Below are 17,006 nucleotides of genomic sequence, written 5' to 3'. Positions count from 1 at the left end.
AGTGTTTGCAGATCTTGATATTTTCTGTGAGATTCTGGTGTGCATTGCATGGCCATGGGGTGAGCCTCCTTTTAAAAATCTCATCTGCCCATCTTGTTCATGTTGCATCAGTTCCAGACCCGGTTTCAGAACCTGAATCATCAATCAACGTGGGCTTGTTTATAACAATTCACTTATTAAATCAGTCTGCCTTTCCTTCCATCTGATCACCTCTTGAATTGGTTTCCTTTTTGACTCATTTTGATCTCAATATCAAAATTGGGTTTTAGACCTCATAATCGCCTTGAATAAATGGCTCCACCACCTTGGCCATCTTCCTTGGGTTATTTTCAGGAACCCTCAAGTGGTTGATGTCCGTTTGATGTTTTCCTGTTAGATGAGTGTTTCACTTGCTAGATCCCCACATCCCATTCTGGAGAGAGCACCTGGTAACTGTTGGTGCCTTAGGACAGGAGGATCTTTAGCTCAAGGGAGACACCACAATCCTTCACCACTCCCTATTCTCCCAGTGGGGTCCAAGTCTACCCCATCCTCCACTGAACTGGAGACAGTAGAAACCAGGAAGGTGCCAGACCACCCTGCACAGTGGAGGACTTGGCATTGGCATGACCCTGGAGGCTATGAGGGAGTGGACAGCTTGGTCAAAGCCAGTGACCGATCTTAGGAATGATGGGATGAGCAATGGAGGCAAAGGAGAGGTAAGCAGCAGGGACAAGGATGTCGCCAGGCTTCTCTAATCTCATGACAGGGCCAGGAAGTGGGTAACTGCTTTAGAGGCCCACACTCCAGCCACCTGCTGGACACAAGAGGCCCTGCTACTGTTTGTTAGTGGCACTTGACTCCCTTCATGAGGAATTGGTTTATTTAATGCAGAGGTCAGTGAGGGAGCTGAGCCTGAGCCCAAACCCAGGGCGTTCATCAGTCCAGGGCCAGGACATCTGTCCATCTTCCATGCTTTCCCCAGCCCTCATCCCCAACCAAGGACCAGGGGTGACTTTGCCGGGCATCTGGGCACTGACCACTCAGGGCATGGTGTTGTAGACTCCATAGTTGTCCTTCTGAGTAATGTGAAGCTTCCAGGGAAAGAGGCGCTTCTGGGAAGGGAGAGCTCTGGCCCGCCTCACCATGAGCCCTACGTCCTCGTCCGACAGCAGCCGCACCAGGTCCCCCTCAGCATCCCGGTAGTTCAGAGCGATGTCCTCCCTCTGGAACTCCCGCCTGGCAGTGGGGGGAGAGGGGAGGTTGAGGTTAATCCGAGGCCCCAGGAGAGAACTGGGGACTTAGGATTAATCTAAGACCCAGGAGAGAACCCAAAGACATTGGATCTAAGTGGAGAGCCAAGGAGGGATGAGGTCCTGAATTGGAGAACCAGAAATGTCAGTGTTTGGCAAAGTCATTTATTGTCCAATAGTCTCACATCCTCCAACTTCCTTTGTGCAAAAGGGGAACTGAAGACTAGCAGGAGAGAATGGCCTTGCACAGGAAAGCTGTGGCTCAGCCTGAAATGTGCATGTGGGGTACACTATAAGTTAAACACTGTGGGGACCCTGGGGTATCTGCCCTTGTGGTTAAGATGTCATTGAAGAGGTCTGCATCCCACATCGGCTCTCCCAAGTTCAAGTCCCAGCTCCACTCCTGAGTCCAGCTTCCTGCCAGTGAGCCCCCTAGGAGGCAGTAGGTGACAAGTTCAGGCACTTCGATCTCTGCCACCCACATGGGAGACCCAGACAGAGTTCCCAGTTCTTGGCTCCCCCCTGGCCCAGTCCTGGCTGCAGTCAGCACTTGGAGAATGAGCCAGTGGGTGTGAGCTTTTCCTCTCTATGTCTCTCAATTAGCTAAAATGCACAAATTGTTAAAAGCTTTAAAAGGGCTCTTGTGGTTAAGAAGAGTGGGTTTGGTTGGGGACAAAGTAAAGCTTTGTCTCCAGAAGGGACACCGTTGTAAAGCTAATGCGCGGACCTCGTAGGGACTGGGGCTGTCCAGTGTGGGGGCAGGAAGAGTGGCATCCTCTGCTCTCTCCTTGTCTCTCTCACACACATGCATATGCTCACAGCACACATTCACACACACTCAGTGTAACATACACCATGCACACACTCATTTACACATGACATACATACATTCACTCATACACTTTCACATATGTGTGTGCACACATGGACACATTCATGTACATGCATGCATCCACAACATACATGCACACGTTTGACACACACACATACTCACACATAGGCACACATTCCAACAATGCACACATGCCGCCTCTCATACACACTCACACACACTCACACACACTGTGGTCAGCAAGCTGAAGATGACTTCCCATCTTCCTGGCTTTCTGACGTCAGCCCTGACATTCTTTTGCCATCATGAGGAAGTCCCATAGGTCAAGCATCCCTCAACCAAAGTGCTTGGAATCAGCAGTACCACAGATTTCGGATTTTCAGTGATATGGGAATGTTTGTGTAGACATAATAAGCTACCTAAGGGCTGGGACCCAGGTCTAAACATAAGACCCATTCATGTTTCATACACACTGGCCATGGAGGGTTTTCAAAATGTTCCTGGAAAATGTACACAATGGAAAAAAAACATGTATGGACTTAAGAAAACGACATTTGCACCCAACTCAGAATGGTTTAAGCCCATTTTCCCATGCAGTGTCCCCAGGGTCCATAGACACATGGCTTGACTATCGTTGGATTCACTGGGCTCAGGGCATCTGGGTTTCCACTGAGACCCATCCCAGCAGGAGAAGTACGGACTTCTCCACATGTCTGTGTGTCAGGGGCTCATGGTGGCACTTAAAACTTCCCACCTGTAGGAGCCCCTTGGTTCCCGAGGTTCAGGTCTGGATGCTCATGCTGACTTTCACCGTCACAAACATGAATGAGGACGTGACCACTGTGCTTTAAAATGCCTGTGCAATCAGGACCTGGGGCTCGGGAGGTGGTAAGCGCCCTGATAGTGGCAGGGCCAAGTCCAGGAGCAACAGAATCTATTTTAGCTACAAAGCTATAGTCACAAACGAGATGACCTCAGCCACATCACTTCACCCCCCCAGCTCCCACCCTGGTTTATCTCCAGCATGGCGAGGTGACCCCCAGTCTCAGGACTGGGCTGTGGATACAATGACAGCAAGCAGGGAGCAAGCCCCCACCCCCCAGCCTGCTGGTTTGCTCCCTCTGTTCCTGTCCCCAGGGCAGGTCCTGCGTCCTCGTGTTTTTACCTCATAAGCTCCAGCAGGTCCTTGAACAGCGGGGTGCTGTTGAGGTCTTCTTCCACTGCGATGTCCCTGAGTGAGGAGCAAAAAGCTGGAAGGCAGGGCAGCGTGCAGGGTGATGGTGGGGCCTGGGGGTGAGGATGAACCCTGACAGCTTGTAACAGGACTGTGGCTTACCTAGTGGCCACTGCGAGCCACTGCAGGCTTTAGAGTGAGGGTGGACCTACGTGGGAATGTGGTACAGGGATGGCAGGGGATGGCAGGGGATGGTAAGGGAGGACGAGAAGGGTGGACAGGCCCCTCCCCAGTCCCGGCAGGCCACACACTTGATGATGGTGCTGACTGTGTCTTCGTAGTAGTAGCAGCGAAGCCAGTTGGTGGGGTCGTCCTCCTCCGGGAAGTCCTTGATGATCTTCACAAAGGAGAAGGGAAAGATGCCCGTGACTCCCCGGACGGTGCCCTGAGGAAGAACAGAGAGGGGCTTCCACCGAGCTCTGGGTCCTCCACAGGAGAGGAAGTGGGAGGCGCAGATGGGATACAGGTGCCCCAGTGGGCAGCAGAAACCACGAGGTCCAGTCTTGGGTGGGCAGTTTCACCTTGACAAGAACCTTGCTACACACCAAGGAAGATGCTTCAAAGCTTAGCTTACTTCCTGGGAGAAGTTGTGTGGGCCAGAACCAAGGGCAGGCTGGCCCAAGAGTCTTCTCTCCAGGGCCTGCATTCCTACAGTCACCTCCCACCACCTGTCTGAGCTCCGTAGGACCACCCTCTGTAGGATCACCCTCACATGGCCTCCCCCGACCCCTCCTCGGTTTCTGCCTCTGCCCGGCACTCCTGAAACAATCTCACCTTCATAACCACCCCTCCTCACCTCTACTTCACCTCTCCTCACCTCCAACGTCATCCTCCTCACCTCTATCTCACCCATCCTCACCTCCACCTCACCCATCCTCACCTCCAACACTAGCCCTCCTCACCTCCATCGTCATCCTCTCCTTACCTCCAATGTCACCCACCCCTCTTCACCGCAACCCCATCCCTCCTCACCTCAACCTCATCCCTCCTTACCTCAAACCTCATCCCTTCTCACCTCAAACCTCATCCCTCCTCACCTCCATCACCCCTCTTTACCTCCCAATCACCTCCAACTTCACTTCCATCTTCACCCCAACCTCAGCTTCATCTTCATCTACCACCTCACCTCGTCATCACCTCTGCCCTCACCTCCAGCCAGTCTTTGTTGATCCGACTGAGGAGAAAGATCACATCTCCGGTCTTGAATGTCAACTCCAGTTTGCTGTTGCCAGTGAAATCAAACAGGGCCTGGAGTGGGGAGAGTGCAGGGGAGGTGAGGGAGGAGGCAACCCTCGCAGAGCACCTAGGAGATGCTTTATGCCCTCTTGGTGTCCCATTTTCCAGAGGAGCCAATTGAGACTCAGAGTGACTGATCCAAAGCTACCCTACTATTAGTGAAGGAGCTGGTGTGGAATCCAGGTCTCCTGACATCCGGGAACCAGGGAAAGTGTATACAGGGTGAAGGGTTCCCTTCTTGGGACCAGATTCCTCCCCTAACCACCTGCAGGGCTCCCAGGCTGCCAGCCTCATGCCCCACCAGGGATCCCAGACCCCCAGCCGTGTATCCCACCAGGGCACTGCCCAGCCTGACGAAATCTAGTCTGAGTCGTGACTGATTGAGGTTTTGGTCCCTGAGGCCTGGCCAGCCCGGAGGAGGCCCGACCGCTTTCCGGGTGAGCAGGTTCATGGATGCATGGATCACACCCCTCCCCCAGCTGGGGCTCCCTGGAGTCAGAGGTCAAGACTGGCCCCACCCACCAGCACCACTCCCAGTGCCCAGCACCCCCAGGCACCTAGGGGTGTCTTGGCCCCAGAATGGGAGATGGGGTACCTCTGCTCGGGGAGCTTCTGTGCGGTTGAAGCCGGTACTTTGTGGGGACATGTTCTTGCTGTGGAGAAGTAAGAGGGATTGTGAGCTCCCCAATTCTTTCGTGGTCCAGCTCCCTACTTCTGTGCATTCAGCCAAGGCCTTTGGGAGGGGCAGAGAAGGCTATGCACAGGGAAGGATGTGAAGTGGCAGTCCTAGGACACACACAAAGCTCTCTCAGGAGCCCTGCTCATTCTCCCCTCACCAGGGAGCAGGCAGCGGAAGCCCCAAGAGCAGAGCTGGGAAGAACACAGGTGCCTCCAAGTGGGTTCTGTCCCTGCTCCCTACCACTCGCCTTTGGGGTGGGTGTCAGTGTTCTGACTTCTATGGAAGGGAAGCTGAGGCTGGGAGGGGTGAAAGGCCTGCTCCAGGGGCTGCAGCTGGCATGTGGCACAGCTGGTGATCAGACCCTGCCTGCAAGGGGACGTGGAGGACCCTGGGTTAGAAAAAGGTTTGTGGGGCTGTGGTGACTTGCAGGGAGGTGGGGGCTCAGGAACCTCTTGTCCTGTCACGTTGACCTTGACTTTGGCAACCCAGTGTGCCTTCAGGGCTTGAATTTGGGGACAATGATTTTGTGTTTAGGAAGGCGCTGCATGAGACTGGGAACTTCTGAGAGTAAGGAGGCAACAGGATCTCAAGGGATAGAGCTGCAAGTAGACAGTAAGAACCCCCAGCAGGGCCTCGGGAGCTTTTGGGAGCGACACCTTGTCCATGCAGTGCCTCTTCCTTCATTCTCGCTGGCTCCCACTCTCTCCAGCTCGTGGGCTGGCCCCTGTCGCTGCTATGACACCATCCCTCCTGGGTTAGTATCCCTGGCTCCATCCTCCAAGGTTTGGCCCCTCAGATCCGAAGCATCCACAGTATGCCCCTCGGGCCCTCGTCTTGGCTTCCCAAGCCCAGCTGCCTGGATGACCCAGGACTAGAACCAATCTGTCCGTGCCCTGCCCCTGTCCTGGTTGGCCTGCCAGGGCCCAGCTACTCACACTTTCCGGGTACGTGGGCGGAGCCGGCGGAGAGCCTGTGGCACCTGCTCGGAGTCGTAGGCTGATTGATAAAAGAAGATCCGGATGTCAGGGTCCATCAGCACCCACACGGGTAGGCTGAGGAGGTTCTGCGTGGTAAGGGGCAGAGCAGGGAGGCGTCATCAGGGGGAGGAGCTGCCTACCCAGCAGGGGGCCAGCCCCATCCACCTCCCACCCCGCAAGATGATCCCTCCTTTTTACTAATGCATCCATGCCTGGTGAAAGAAGCAAGTCATTCAATAGAAAAGCTGCTAGGGGCAAGTGCAGTAGCATCATGGCGGGTGAGGCTGCCATCTGAAATGCCAGCATCCCTTATGGGCACTGGTTCCAGTTCCAGCTGCTGCACTTCCGAGCCAGTCTACTGCTAATGTGCCTGGGAAAGTAGCGGAGGATGGTTCAAGTCCTTGGGCCCCTGCACCCACATGGGAGACCTAGAAGAAGGCCCTGGCTGCTGTCTTCCACCTGGCCCAACCTTGGTCATTGTGGCCATCTGGGGGTGACCCAGTACATGGAAGACTGACTGAATGAATGAATGGGAAGAAAGAGGTAGAGAGAGAGGAGGCCTCTCAGCAGCTGGCATCTTGCACGTTCCCAGCCCAGGTCACTATCACTAGGGGGGAACTCGGTGACAGGTACCCCAAGCTGGCAGTGGGCATGCCAGCATGGCACCAGGTGCCATGTGGGCAACCTCATTCCACGTCAAAATCACCTGCGAGTTAGGATCAAAGAGGTGAAGGCAGCTGCCCAGGGCCACACAGTTCAACAAGTGACAGAGCTGGGTCACCCTTAGCTGATGCTAACACAGCTGGAGTGCTAACATTCCTGAAGCACCCCAAAACAGCCTGTGGTCAAAAATTGTGCTTCTTCAGGGGAGACTGAGGCTCAGCAGGGACAGCTGTGTGGTCCATGAGGTGGAGGAAGGGAGTGGCAGACACACCATTGAGTCCCACACTCTTCCTGCCGCTCTGAGCTGTCACAGCCGAGAACCAAAGTCACAGGCGCAAGAACCAGAGCTGAGGTGGCTGGAGCTGCCCCATGAGCTCGGTGCCACCTAGGCCATGCCCAGGAAGGCAGCAGGCTGGGCTGGTCCAGGAGCCCTATCTTAGAAGGTCTCATCAAGCCACGGCTGTGTGCCTCCTCCAACAGGGGGGCACTCTCCACCTGCTGAGGGGCCCCAGGCCTCCCCGCTCCCTCGGGGAACCCTGGCCAGTGGCAGTCCTCTCCGAACAGCAGAGCCAACCTAGTGCCCAAGGCCATGCCCAGGGTGGCACCTGCCCCCCACCTGCCCTAGACCTTGGGCCCGCCTGTGGTCACTGGTACCTTCATGTAGGCGTTGAGAGCGGGGATGCGTGCCTCGGCAATCTCCTGCTTCACGCCCACGTAGACTTTGGCTGAGGAGAGGCCGGCGTGTCAGAAGCTGGGCACATCTGGTGTGGGGGCTGGGCTGCCCCTCCAGGCAGGGATCCTGGCTGCCTGGACACCACCCCACAGCCACCTGGTGTTCCCTGATCGGCACTGCTGCCAGTTGCTGTAGGTCTTGTTGGTCGCATTTGTTCCCTATTTTCACACACACATGCTGACACACACACTCACACAATCATACACATTCTCACGTACCCACACACATTCATGCACACTCATAATTCATATGCACTCATGCACGCACACTCACTTGCACTCACACTCGTGCACACTCCTACTCACACTTACACACAGAAATCCATGAACACTCACGCATTCATGCACTCACGCACATATACACACACTCACTTGCACTCTCACACACGCACACACATACACCCACACCAGAAACTCATACACTTACACTCACGTGCATGCATACATTCTTGCACACACAACACACATCTGCACATTCACACACTCACACATGCATATGCACACCCATTCACACTCACACTCACACACACGTTTTCGCTCTCACCTTCATGCACACACTCTGCAGATTCTGAGATCCCACAGGACAGGACCTTGTCTGGGCTCACAGCTGCGTCCCCGTCACCCAGGGCCATGGGTCATCCAGGGCTGCATGTTCAAGTCACAAACATGGCAAAGGACTCGCCACTAGAATAGTTCCATCAGCATCTCTGGGAGTGGGGTCAGGCAGGAGGACCCCTTAAGGCTCTTCAGCAACTTCTGATAAGCTGCCAAGACTGAGAGCCCAGAGCTAGAGATGCCTGGATAAGCATACAAGATAAATGAACAATCCTTTACTAAAAGTAGGTGATGGCCAGTGAGGGACGGACATCCAGTCCAGCAGCCTTCATCCAGGAGCCATCTCTCAGAGACCGCCCCCCGTCAGGGGACAAGCTTGAGGCCTGCCTGGTTCCCAATGCCCACAGGACAGATGGGGGCAGGGGTCAAGGCTGGTGATGGTTTGAGGGTAGCCAGGAAGCACCTGGGCTGGAGCTAGGCATGTGGGATTTTGTGGGAACAAGGCATGTAGATGGCATTAAAGTCACAGGAATAGTGGTAGTTTGCCCAAGTGGGAATCTGGAGGGAAAAGACGTGAGACAATGGTGACCTGGAGAATGGCAGAGGAGGCAAGCGCAGAAAGAGAAACAGTGGATGTGGCAGGAAGAGGACCAGAACCTGCAGTGGGGGCGCAGAAAGGGAGGGTGTGTGATGGAGGAAGGAACAGGCGAGGGAAGACAGCCTGATGTGCATGAGCTCAGTGGGAAGCCTGAGTGGGGGTCTCAGCCAGGGGCCAACAAGGAGCAGGGAGAGTTAAGACCAGCTGAGTGGCAAGCTCAGCTGAGAAGCCGAAGGAAGAGAGCAGGGATGGCTCAGAGCAGCGAGCCACCTCCTCCTGGCAGCCCAGGGAGCCATGAGGGTGGCCCCTGGAGGCCTCAGTTTACCTATGGAGCAGATGGGTGGGAACTAGATCGGTTCCCTGCAGACAGAGAGAGACAGAGAGAGAGAGGAAGAGGAAGAGCTGGAGGTGGAGGAGAGTAAGGTCCCCTGCGTACCTGCGTACCTGTCCCGCAGGGCGAGAAGGGTGCACGGTGGGCTGCCCCAGCATAGCACCCCTGTAGCAGCAGGCTGGGAGGTGGGCACTGGAGCTGTGCAAGGTTCCCATCAGGGGAGAAGTAGCAAGGGGCAGGACACAGGTGGACATGGGGGGTGGGGCAAGTGGCAGGATGAGGGCCATAAGGATTGGGTGGGAGGCCCAGAGCTGCGCTCCTGGATGGAGGTGGGAGGGCAAAAGACAGTGAAACAGGCAGACCCAGGTGGCCCTGTCTCTGCGCTTCCTCCAAACGTTGGCCTTCTGGGTGGTGGGCAATTAAGCAATATGGTCCTAAAGCTCATCAAAGGTCAAGGCTGTGAGGCCTGAGTGCTGGGCGGTGGGCAGTGGGGAGGGGGCAAGGTGACACAGGTGGTGGCAGAGGGGGTTCCGGTGTTTCCCTATGACCTAGGGCAGGGGTGGGAGGGCATGCAACAAACCAGTTGGTGGGCACACTTGGATGGTATTGGCCGAGCTGCAGGCAAAAGCCTGGGGCAGAGGTTGGGGCAGGCGCAGGCGGCAGCTAGGAGGGGTAGCTCACCTGGGAGTGTGGGCAGGCTGCAGGTGAGAGAGCTGCTCCTGCTGTCGGGGCCGAAGCGCTCCTCCAGCTTGCTCTGCAGGGCGTAGAACTGGCGGTAGCGGCGGTAGATGAGGTACTTGCAGCCCCCTTTGGTCTTTACCTCAATGACGAAAACCTGGGGAGGGCCAGGTGGGGGTGGGGACTCAGAAGTGGGGGGTGGGGAGGACCTCAGACACCTGAAGCAGGTTCAGATCTTGAAGCGGGGAAAGCAGGTGGGGACCACATAATTCAGAGCTGGTTGTGGACAGGTGGACATGCCCCGGGGCACCAGGGTGTGGTGAGTGGCAGTCCTGGGTGCCCAGCCCAGCCCTCTGCGAGGGACAGCAGCTGCCCTGTCCTCAGAGGGGTGGAATCAGCTCTGTTAGACCCACTGCAATGGGAGGTGAGAGAGCTGGATGCTCAGAGGTCAGAGGATGGCAGTTCAGACGTGAGAGGCGAAGGTTCGGAAATGGAAGCTTCCCTTACAAAGTGGCTAGTGAAGCCTCTCTTCTCCTCGATGTCAGCGATGTTGGCAGAGACAGCGACATCATCTGGAAGTTGCTCGAAGTCACTGCAGGAGGCCCAGGACAAATCCCAGTCACGGCCTTGGTGTGTGCCAGGGCCACCGGGTGTGGGCAGTGGGCACCCAGCGTCCCTCCTCACACCCCATCTGTTGCCAGGCCTGGCTGCTGGCACCATGGGGTGGACATGAGAAGGTACACAGTGGACCTTGTTGGGGGCAGGACCTGAATGTGGGGTGACACTTCAGCAGGTGCTTGACGAGAAATGAGGCATTAACAACAATTCTGCTAAGAGCCTGCTCTACGCTGGGTCTCAGGGGTTGACCAAGTCCCCACCTGCCATGGTCTAAATGCTAGGTGGAATCCCCAGACCGGACGGGGCTGACTGTGCCCAGGTGGAGGACAGCCTCTGAAAGGAATGACCGTGAGCCAGGGCTGGAAGGTGGCTTTGCAGGAGATAGGGGCAGGGCAGGCAGTGAGGACAGCAGACAGGAGACCCCAGGACTGGGCCCAGGTCCCCTGAGGCAGGTGCCTGGTGTGGTCTGAGGGGTAGCTACTGGGAAGGGATGGGAGGATAGAGGCTGCCATGGCCAAGCATCGCAGAGTCTGTGGGGACCACTGTCCATATATGCGACCTCCAGGTGACCTGAGTGTCTAGCTACAGAACCAAGAAGGCTGCTGCTGGGAACAGGGGAGCTCAGCCAGCAGCAGGCAGCGAACAAATGCCAGGATGTCTATATGCTGCTGGCAGCTTCCCCACCACTTTGTACAACCCCTTCTTGCCCTGAGGCTGTTCCTGTCTTGGGTAATCCTGTGAGGCCGGGGCAGAAAGGAGCCAGAGGGTGTGAGTGGCCCCTAAGCAGGTTGGGTCACAGCACCCAGAGCTGACCATGTGCTGGGTGCAAGCTGGGTGCCCTGTGTGCATTCCCCATTCCCAACAGCATCTCCTCTGTCAGATGAGGCACCCACGGTGCTGAGAAGCCAGCTGACTGGGAGAGCTGGGACTTGGCTCCAGACACACTTCCTGCATGACCTTAGGGGTCCCAGCCCCCGTGCGGTCTCCTTTCCCATCAGAACTCACAAAGGTTTCCTCATATCCTCATGCAGTCCCGACTGCAGGCCGGGCGCTGCTCCAAGCATGTGAACATTTGTGGGATCCTGCCTTGTGCGATCTCACAGCTCCAAGGAGAAGTGAAGGAGACAGACATCACGCCCACCAGTCCCGTAACAGGAGTGGCCATTGCCTTGCAAGGAAAGCACAAAATGCAGCAGAGATGCTGGGGGATGTTTCACAATGTCACCAACGGGGTGGTCAGAGAGGACTTCCTGGAAGAGGAAGCCCCAGTGTCAATGGGGAAACAGAAAGTGCAAGAGCTTGTGGTCAAGCGTGAGGAGCAAGTTTGAGGAACTGAGTGGGGCCGCTACATGGGCCATGACTCAGAGAAGCAACACTTAAACAGGATTCAGGCTGTTCCACAGTGGGACGGACCGGGCCAACTCCCCTGGCATATGTGTGCCTTCCAGAGGAACCTCTGCCATCCCCTGCAGTGTCAGCAGCTGAGGCAGGGGTGATGCAGGTGGACACAGGGGCCCTGAAGTTGCCATCTGCCAGTCCAATGAGGAGGGCTGAAGTGTCCTCCAAGGCTCTGAGAGGCTAGGGTCTCTTGGGAAGCAAACAAGGCAGGCGCACACACACACACACACACACACACACACACACACACACACACACACACACACACACACACACGCATGCATGTGCACAAGTGCAGCAGGAGCAGCAAACAGAGCCAGGCCCCACTAGGGGCTCAGCAAGCCTCAAGAGGACTTTGTATGCTACTGGCTGGTTGGTGGGGAGTGTGTGAAAGACACTGCTGCATGGGTGCCCCTGGTGAAGCTGTGCCCTCACAGACCCTGCCCAGGCCCTGGGGTGGGGCTCTGGGTGTATGGGCTGCAGTATATGGAAGCAGCAGGCTGTGGAACCTGGCCTGGGGGGTGGCCAAGGGTGGGGAGGCAATCAAGGTGTTTCTGGCTTTGGAGCACCTGTTACTCAGCAGGTCCTCAGAATATGTCTACTGGAACAGAACGCATGGAGTCCGCAGCTGCCCTGGCCTTCTTTGGCCTCCTGGTCCCAGGTTCAGGGGTCTGCTGTGTGCAATGCACCCTCTCCCTAGGCTGCCTCCCCCTCCCCCACCTGGGGTCAGCTGTCTGAAGAGGCACTGGAGGGGCAAGGGGGCCCCCTAGCCCCAGGATATGGCTCCAACGCCCCATGAGGGACACAGGTGCTGGAGGAAGGGTGGGAGACAAAGAGGGGAGGCCTTCTCAGTGCTGCTGGTTCCAGGGCTGTAGGCAGCCTTGCCAACCATGCACCCTTAGAAGTAGGAAGTGGCCCTGGGGCCTCAAACAGCTATTGTTTCTGCAAGGCAGGGGTTTGCAAGTTACAGTGTCAGGACCCTCTTGTGAGACAACTTGGGGAGCAGAGGCTCTGGAACCTGACAGGTGACATCACCCACTCCCCGCACCCCCAAACTCAGGGCCACTCTCAGCCTCCTGGAGGCCTTGGCTGCTGCTCCCAGGTACTGGCCTAGCCTCTAGGCTGGGCCATAGGCTGCAGACCCCCAGCTTCCCCGCCCTGCTGTGGAATCCAACCATGCACCCTCCTGTCGCCACCTGGGCCCAAGCCAGCCTACAGACGCTGTTCTAAGCAGCCTCCATGGGCTCAGGCCATCTGCCATCACCTGGCACTGCAGGCCAAAGTGCAGAGGCCAAGTTCTGTGTCCCCAAGGCAGTTGGAAACGCAGGCCTGACTACCAAGGAAGCATCCAGAAAACACAGGCTGTGGGGCAGGGCCAGGTCCCAGCCAAGCTGCCCTCCAAGCCCCTGCCTTGCCTCTCACTCTATATGACATGAAGGAAATCCTTTATCTTCCCAGGGCCTCTGTTTTGCCATCTCCAGCTCACAGATGCAACCATTTGTCAGTTTACACAACAGTATTTGTTGAGCATTTAGTTTGACACGGCAAAACAAACCAGAAACTCTTGCCTCTAGTGCAGGAGCTGATAATGAAGAAGGAGGAGGAGAAAGAATAAATGAATATGCAATGCTCTGCCTTTGATAACAGAAGGATGCACAAAGGGGCTGTCTTGGCAGGCTTCCTGGAGGAGGTGACGTTTAGCCAAGCTCTGAAGAAAGGGAAGTATCTCAGTTCTCTCTGATTCTGCTTGACGGGGCCACTGTGCGAGACTAAAAGCCCAGCCTGGAGCCCAGGACGGTAGCTGTGTTCCCTCTGAACGTCGCTGCCCACGCATTGTGTGACCCCGGGCAGGCCACACCTCATTCAGAGCCCCAGCATTTCTTCCTGGTGTCAAAGAGGGGGCGGTGTGGCCCACCCATCGACAGTTCCTCAAAGCAGTTCCAAGAGGCTGCCTTTCTGAGTACTCGGGCTCTGGCCCAAGCCTCACCACTCTCACCGTTCAGGTCTGCAGAAGGGCCCAGACCTCTACTCCGCCCTCCCCCAGCCCCGCAAGCCCCCAGCCCCAAGGGCAGCCAGACCCAGGGAAGGGGGCCCATACTCACCTCTCAGCCCGCAGCTGCTGCGCCTTGGCCATGGCCATCGCTGCTGCTCAGAGGAGAGCAGGTGGCGCTCGTGCCAGACGGGCCGGGGGCAGAGTTCACCTCTCACTTCCTCTGGCCACCTGCTTCCCAGTCTCAGGCTGTGGTCTGGGAGTCCCCAGGGGCCACTTTGGGGAGGACACACCCCTGCCTCTCTGGCTGGCGGAGGAGGCTCCTCCTCCACTCTCTGGGTCCATACTTCCTCCTGCCATCCCCCACCCCACAGCACGCTAGCAGCATGCCTTTGGGGAAGCGTCTGTGCTCAGGCGTCAGGCTGCTATTGGAGTTCGTTGACTTGGGGCCGGGGTTTCTCGATGCCAAGTCCATGCCATTGGCTCCCAGAGAAGGCTCAGCCATGAGGAACCTCTGGATCTTGGGGCCCTCACAGAGCCCTGTCGTTGCTCCACAGAGCACTGGGCAGTGTCAGAACGGTTCGTCCGTGTGTGTGCTTCTCTGAGGTCCCAACTCCACATGCAGCAGGTGCTCAGCCCGTATTCTTCAACAAGGGAGATGCTTCCATGGCTTCTGCTACCGGGCACGACCATGTGACTCCAGTGGGAGTTTCCCTTCGTCCCCAGAAAGAACTCCACGGGGCAGGGAGGCCCGACTGGCCACACGTGTTCTCACACTCAGTGCATGCCTTTGCTTGCTCATGTGCTGGGAGGCAGTGTTAAAAAAGCAGCAGGGGGAGGAGAAAGGAGAGGGAGTGACCATGTCACTGTGTCCAGTAGTGCATCTTCCTCCTAGTCAGGCCCTTTCTCCCTGTCCCCTAAATCCTCCCTGCCAGGCTGTGACAGGTGGATTCTGGGGACAAAGTCAGGCTGGCGAACTTGTCCCATTCTAGCTCTCTAACTTGCTAGACCTGGCAGTCCACAAGACCTGCCTCCAGTCTTATCCCTGCTGCCCACAGTCACCCCAAGGGACCTGCAGTCACCCCGAGGGACCCGAGGTTCTGAGAAATCAGCACCCCTAGCACATGGCAAATCTCCCCCTCCCCTGCCCCAGGGCCCAGCCCCATAGCCTTAAGACCAGAGTGACTCCTTGGAGAACAAAGCTGGGGAAATGAAAAAAAGGCAGGGAAGGATGCTCGGTCCACAAGGACTTGAGAGCATAGTCTGGACCACAGAGCTAAGGTGGCAGGGGAGAGAGGGGTGCCACTCCAAGCTTATAAAGCAGGTGGAAGCTGCGAGGGTAAGTACATGAGACACAGAAGCATCAAGCAAGAGGCAGTGCAGCTGACAGCTTCTAAGAGAGAGGGGCTGGTGGCCACAGCCCAGGGGAAAATGAAGGATGGAGAGGGGATGCCAGGGTGGTGACTGGAAGTGGAGAGCTGTGGATGACAGGAAGTTGGCCTCAGCTCCCTCTGGGCAGATCTGGGAGTTGGTCAGAGTTGATTATGCAAATTGAGTTTCACCATTGTCATTCCAGGATCATGGTGGGAGTTTAGGGGCTTTCCCAGGCCTGCAGGGGAACAGGGGACCCAGGCACCAGGTCAAAAAGCTTAGGTCCGGCCAGAAACCATGTGAGGGGTGCAGCACTCCCACACTGACACCTCCACATGGGCCACGGGGAGTCGCCGAGCCTGTAGGGGCCACCCCATGAGCTCCCAAAGCAAAATCATCATTACAGGTGACATCACAGAGACTGCTGGGAAAGCCAGCCGCAGGTGCACAGATGTTGACCAATTCACACCCGAAGAGCCAGAAGTGACAAGGATGCCACGACTCCAGGGATTGTCTTACCCATCCTCCAGGCCGGGCTCCATGGTGTCTGGGGCTTCCTGGAGAACAGGTCTCAGCCTTGGGCCTGAAGCAAGTTTCCCTGGGAGCAAGTGCAAACCAGGAAGCAGGCAGCTGCTATAGAAGCAGCAGCAGCAGCCAGGCACGGGCAGCCAGGCCAGGAATTCTGTGGACACTGCTGGAGGAAGAGAGGCATGGCTTAGAATCACTCTGGAAAGAGAGCAGCTGATAGCACCATCTGCGCGAGAAGTGGACGGTTGCAGCCATGCCATGTGGTCCTGCAAGTGGGGTGTGCGTGGCTGCAAACCCGCACTGTGTAACAGGCGCATGTGGCTGTGTACAGGGAGGCGTGAACGTGTCTGTGGGATACAGCCCGTACCACAGTGATGTCAGGATGCCTGTCACCTGCACTTGGATGACTTGCACATCCTTCTTGCTTCTTTCTGCTCTCATCGGTAAAACAGGTTTCCTCTTGGTGTCATGGTGGTGAGAAATGGAGGACAAGTGCCTGGCACATAAGGTCTTCTTCCTGCTCTGTTCTCAGCATGTGCAAATTCACGCGTGTGTGTGTGTGTGTGTGTGTGTGTGTGTGTGTGTGTGTGTGTTTCAGTAGGACAAGCCCTCAGGCTTCCCTTAGCAGGTGTCTCCAGGTCTCTATAAGATCCTTCCCCACCTCAACACGCGACCCTGGGCAGCCCCCTCTGCAGCCAGAGGTGGGTCCATGGCTCCGCATCCTCCCCCCTCCACCCCTACTCTTTCTGTCCCTTGTTCATGCACCTGCTGGGGGTTCTGCTGAATCCAGCTATTTCTCTGGCTCCTCGGCCTGCAGAATGCCACTACTAAATTTGGACCTGAGCTCTGAGCTGGTGTAATCTGAGTCCAGACACTCTGTCAGCAGTGGGTTCCCAGCTTGCACTGCAGTGGTTCTGCCCCTGCCCCAATCCCCATCATGGGTCTCCTGCTGCCAGTGCTGGGTGAGGGTGGGGGTGGGGCAGCAGCTGGAAGAGGTACTGAGGCTCTGGAAATCCCAAGAAGGAAGTACTTGGCAAGTGGTTCCAAGAGGGGCAGGATGTGGTTTTCCATCCCCACTCCTCCCCAAAGCAGCCCCCAAAGGGCCAGAACCGACAGCTCCCAACCCAGGCCTTGCATCTCACAGGTTTCAGTCACAGCAGAAACCAACTCTGGCCTCATTTCCCGACCCAGTCCTATCTTCCTAGGGACCTGAAGCTGTGGGTTAGGAGGTGGACAGGGAATTGCTATGTGGGAGCAATGAGACAAGGACACAGAGGATGAAAATGCTCCCCAAATAGGCTCCAGAACTCAGAGCAAACTCCAGGGGCCTTTTCAAGACGGTGCATCGCCACAC

General features: G+C 56.6%; 1 protein-coding gene across 7 annotated transcripts; it reads right to left on the bottom strand.

Moving 5' to 3' along the window:
• Window positions 1-844: 844 nt before the first annotated feature.
• NCF4 (neutrophil cytosolic factor 4) lies at window positions 845-14,131 on the bottom strand. 7 transcript variants are annotated; one of them, XM_040985524.1, is made up of 10 exons: window positions 13,866-14,131; window positions 10,255-10,339; window positions 9,751-9,904; window positions 7,508-7,578; window positions 6,149-6,276; window positions 5,130-5,187; window positions 4,448-4,546; window positions 3,550-3,683; window positions 3,230-3,295; window positions 845-1,218 (listed from the first exon to the last, which is right to left on the bottom strand). In XM_040985524.1, exons 1-10 carry the CDS (start codon window positions 13,901-13,903, stop codon window positions 1,023-1,025), a joined length of 1,029 nt encoding a protein of 342 aa, XP_040841458.1. In that variant the 5' UTR covers window positions 13,904-14,131; the 3' UTR covers window positions 845-1,022. The 7 variants fall into 7 exon arrangements, with proteins under 7 accessions (XP_040841458.1, XP_040841426.1, XP_040841446.1 ...); XM_040985492.1 differs by lacking the exon at window positions 13,866-14,131 and adding an exon at window positions 11,892-12,058; XM_040985512.1 differs by lacking the exon at window positions 13,866-14,131 and adding an exon at window positions 11,371-11,883.
• Window positions 14,132-17,006: the final 2,875 nt, after the last annotated feature.

Source organism: Ochotona curzoniae, unplaced genomic scaffold, assembly GCF_017591425.1.
Source record: "Ochotona curzoniae isolate NIBS_2020 unplaced genomic scaffold, NIBS_Ocur_1.0 contig_1014, whole genome shotgun sequence".
NCBI lineage: Eukaryota > Metazoa > Chordata > Mammalia > Lagomorpha > Ochotonidae > Ochotona > Ochotona curzoniae.
This window is presented reverse-complemented; position numbering and strand designations above follow the sequence as displayed.

Coding starts and splice junctions, on each gene's coding strand:
- NCF4 (XM_040985492.1), bottom strand. CDS start 12,043: ATGCGTGTGTGTGTGTGTGTGTGTGTGTGTGTGTGTGTGTGTGTGTGT. Junction 10,340..11,891: donor CCTCATTGGACTGGCAGATG/GCAACTTCAGGG, acceptor GGCCTCCTGCAG/TGACTTCGAGCAACTTCCAG. Junction 1,219..3,229: donor GACCTGCTGGAGCTTATGAG/GTAAAAACACGA, acceptor CCCCACTGCCAG/GCGGGAGTTCCAGAGGGAGG.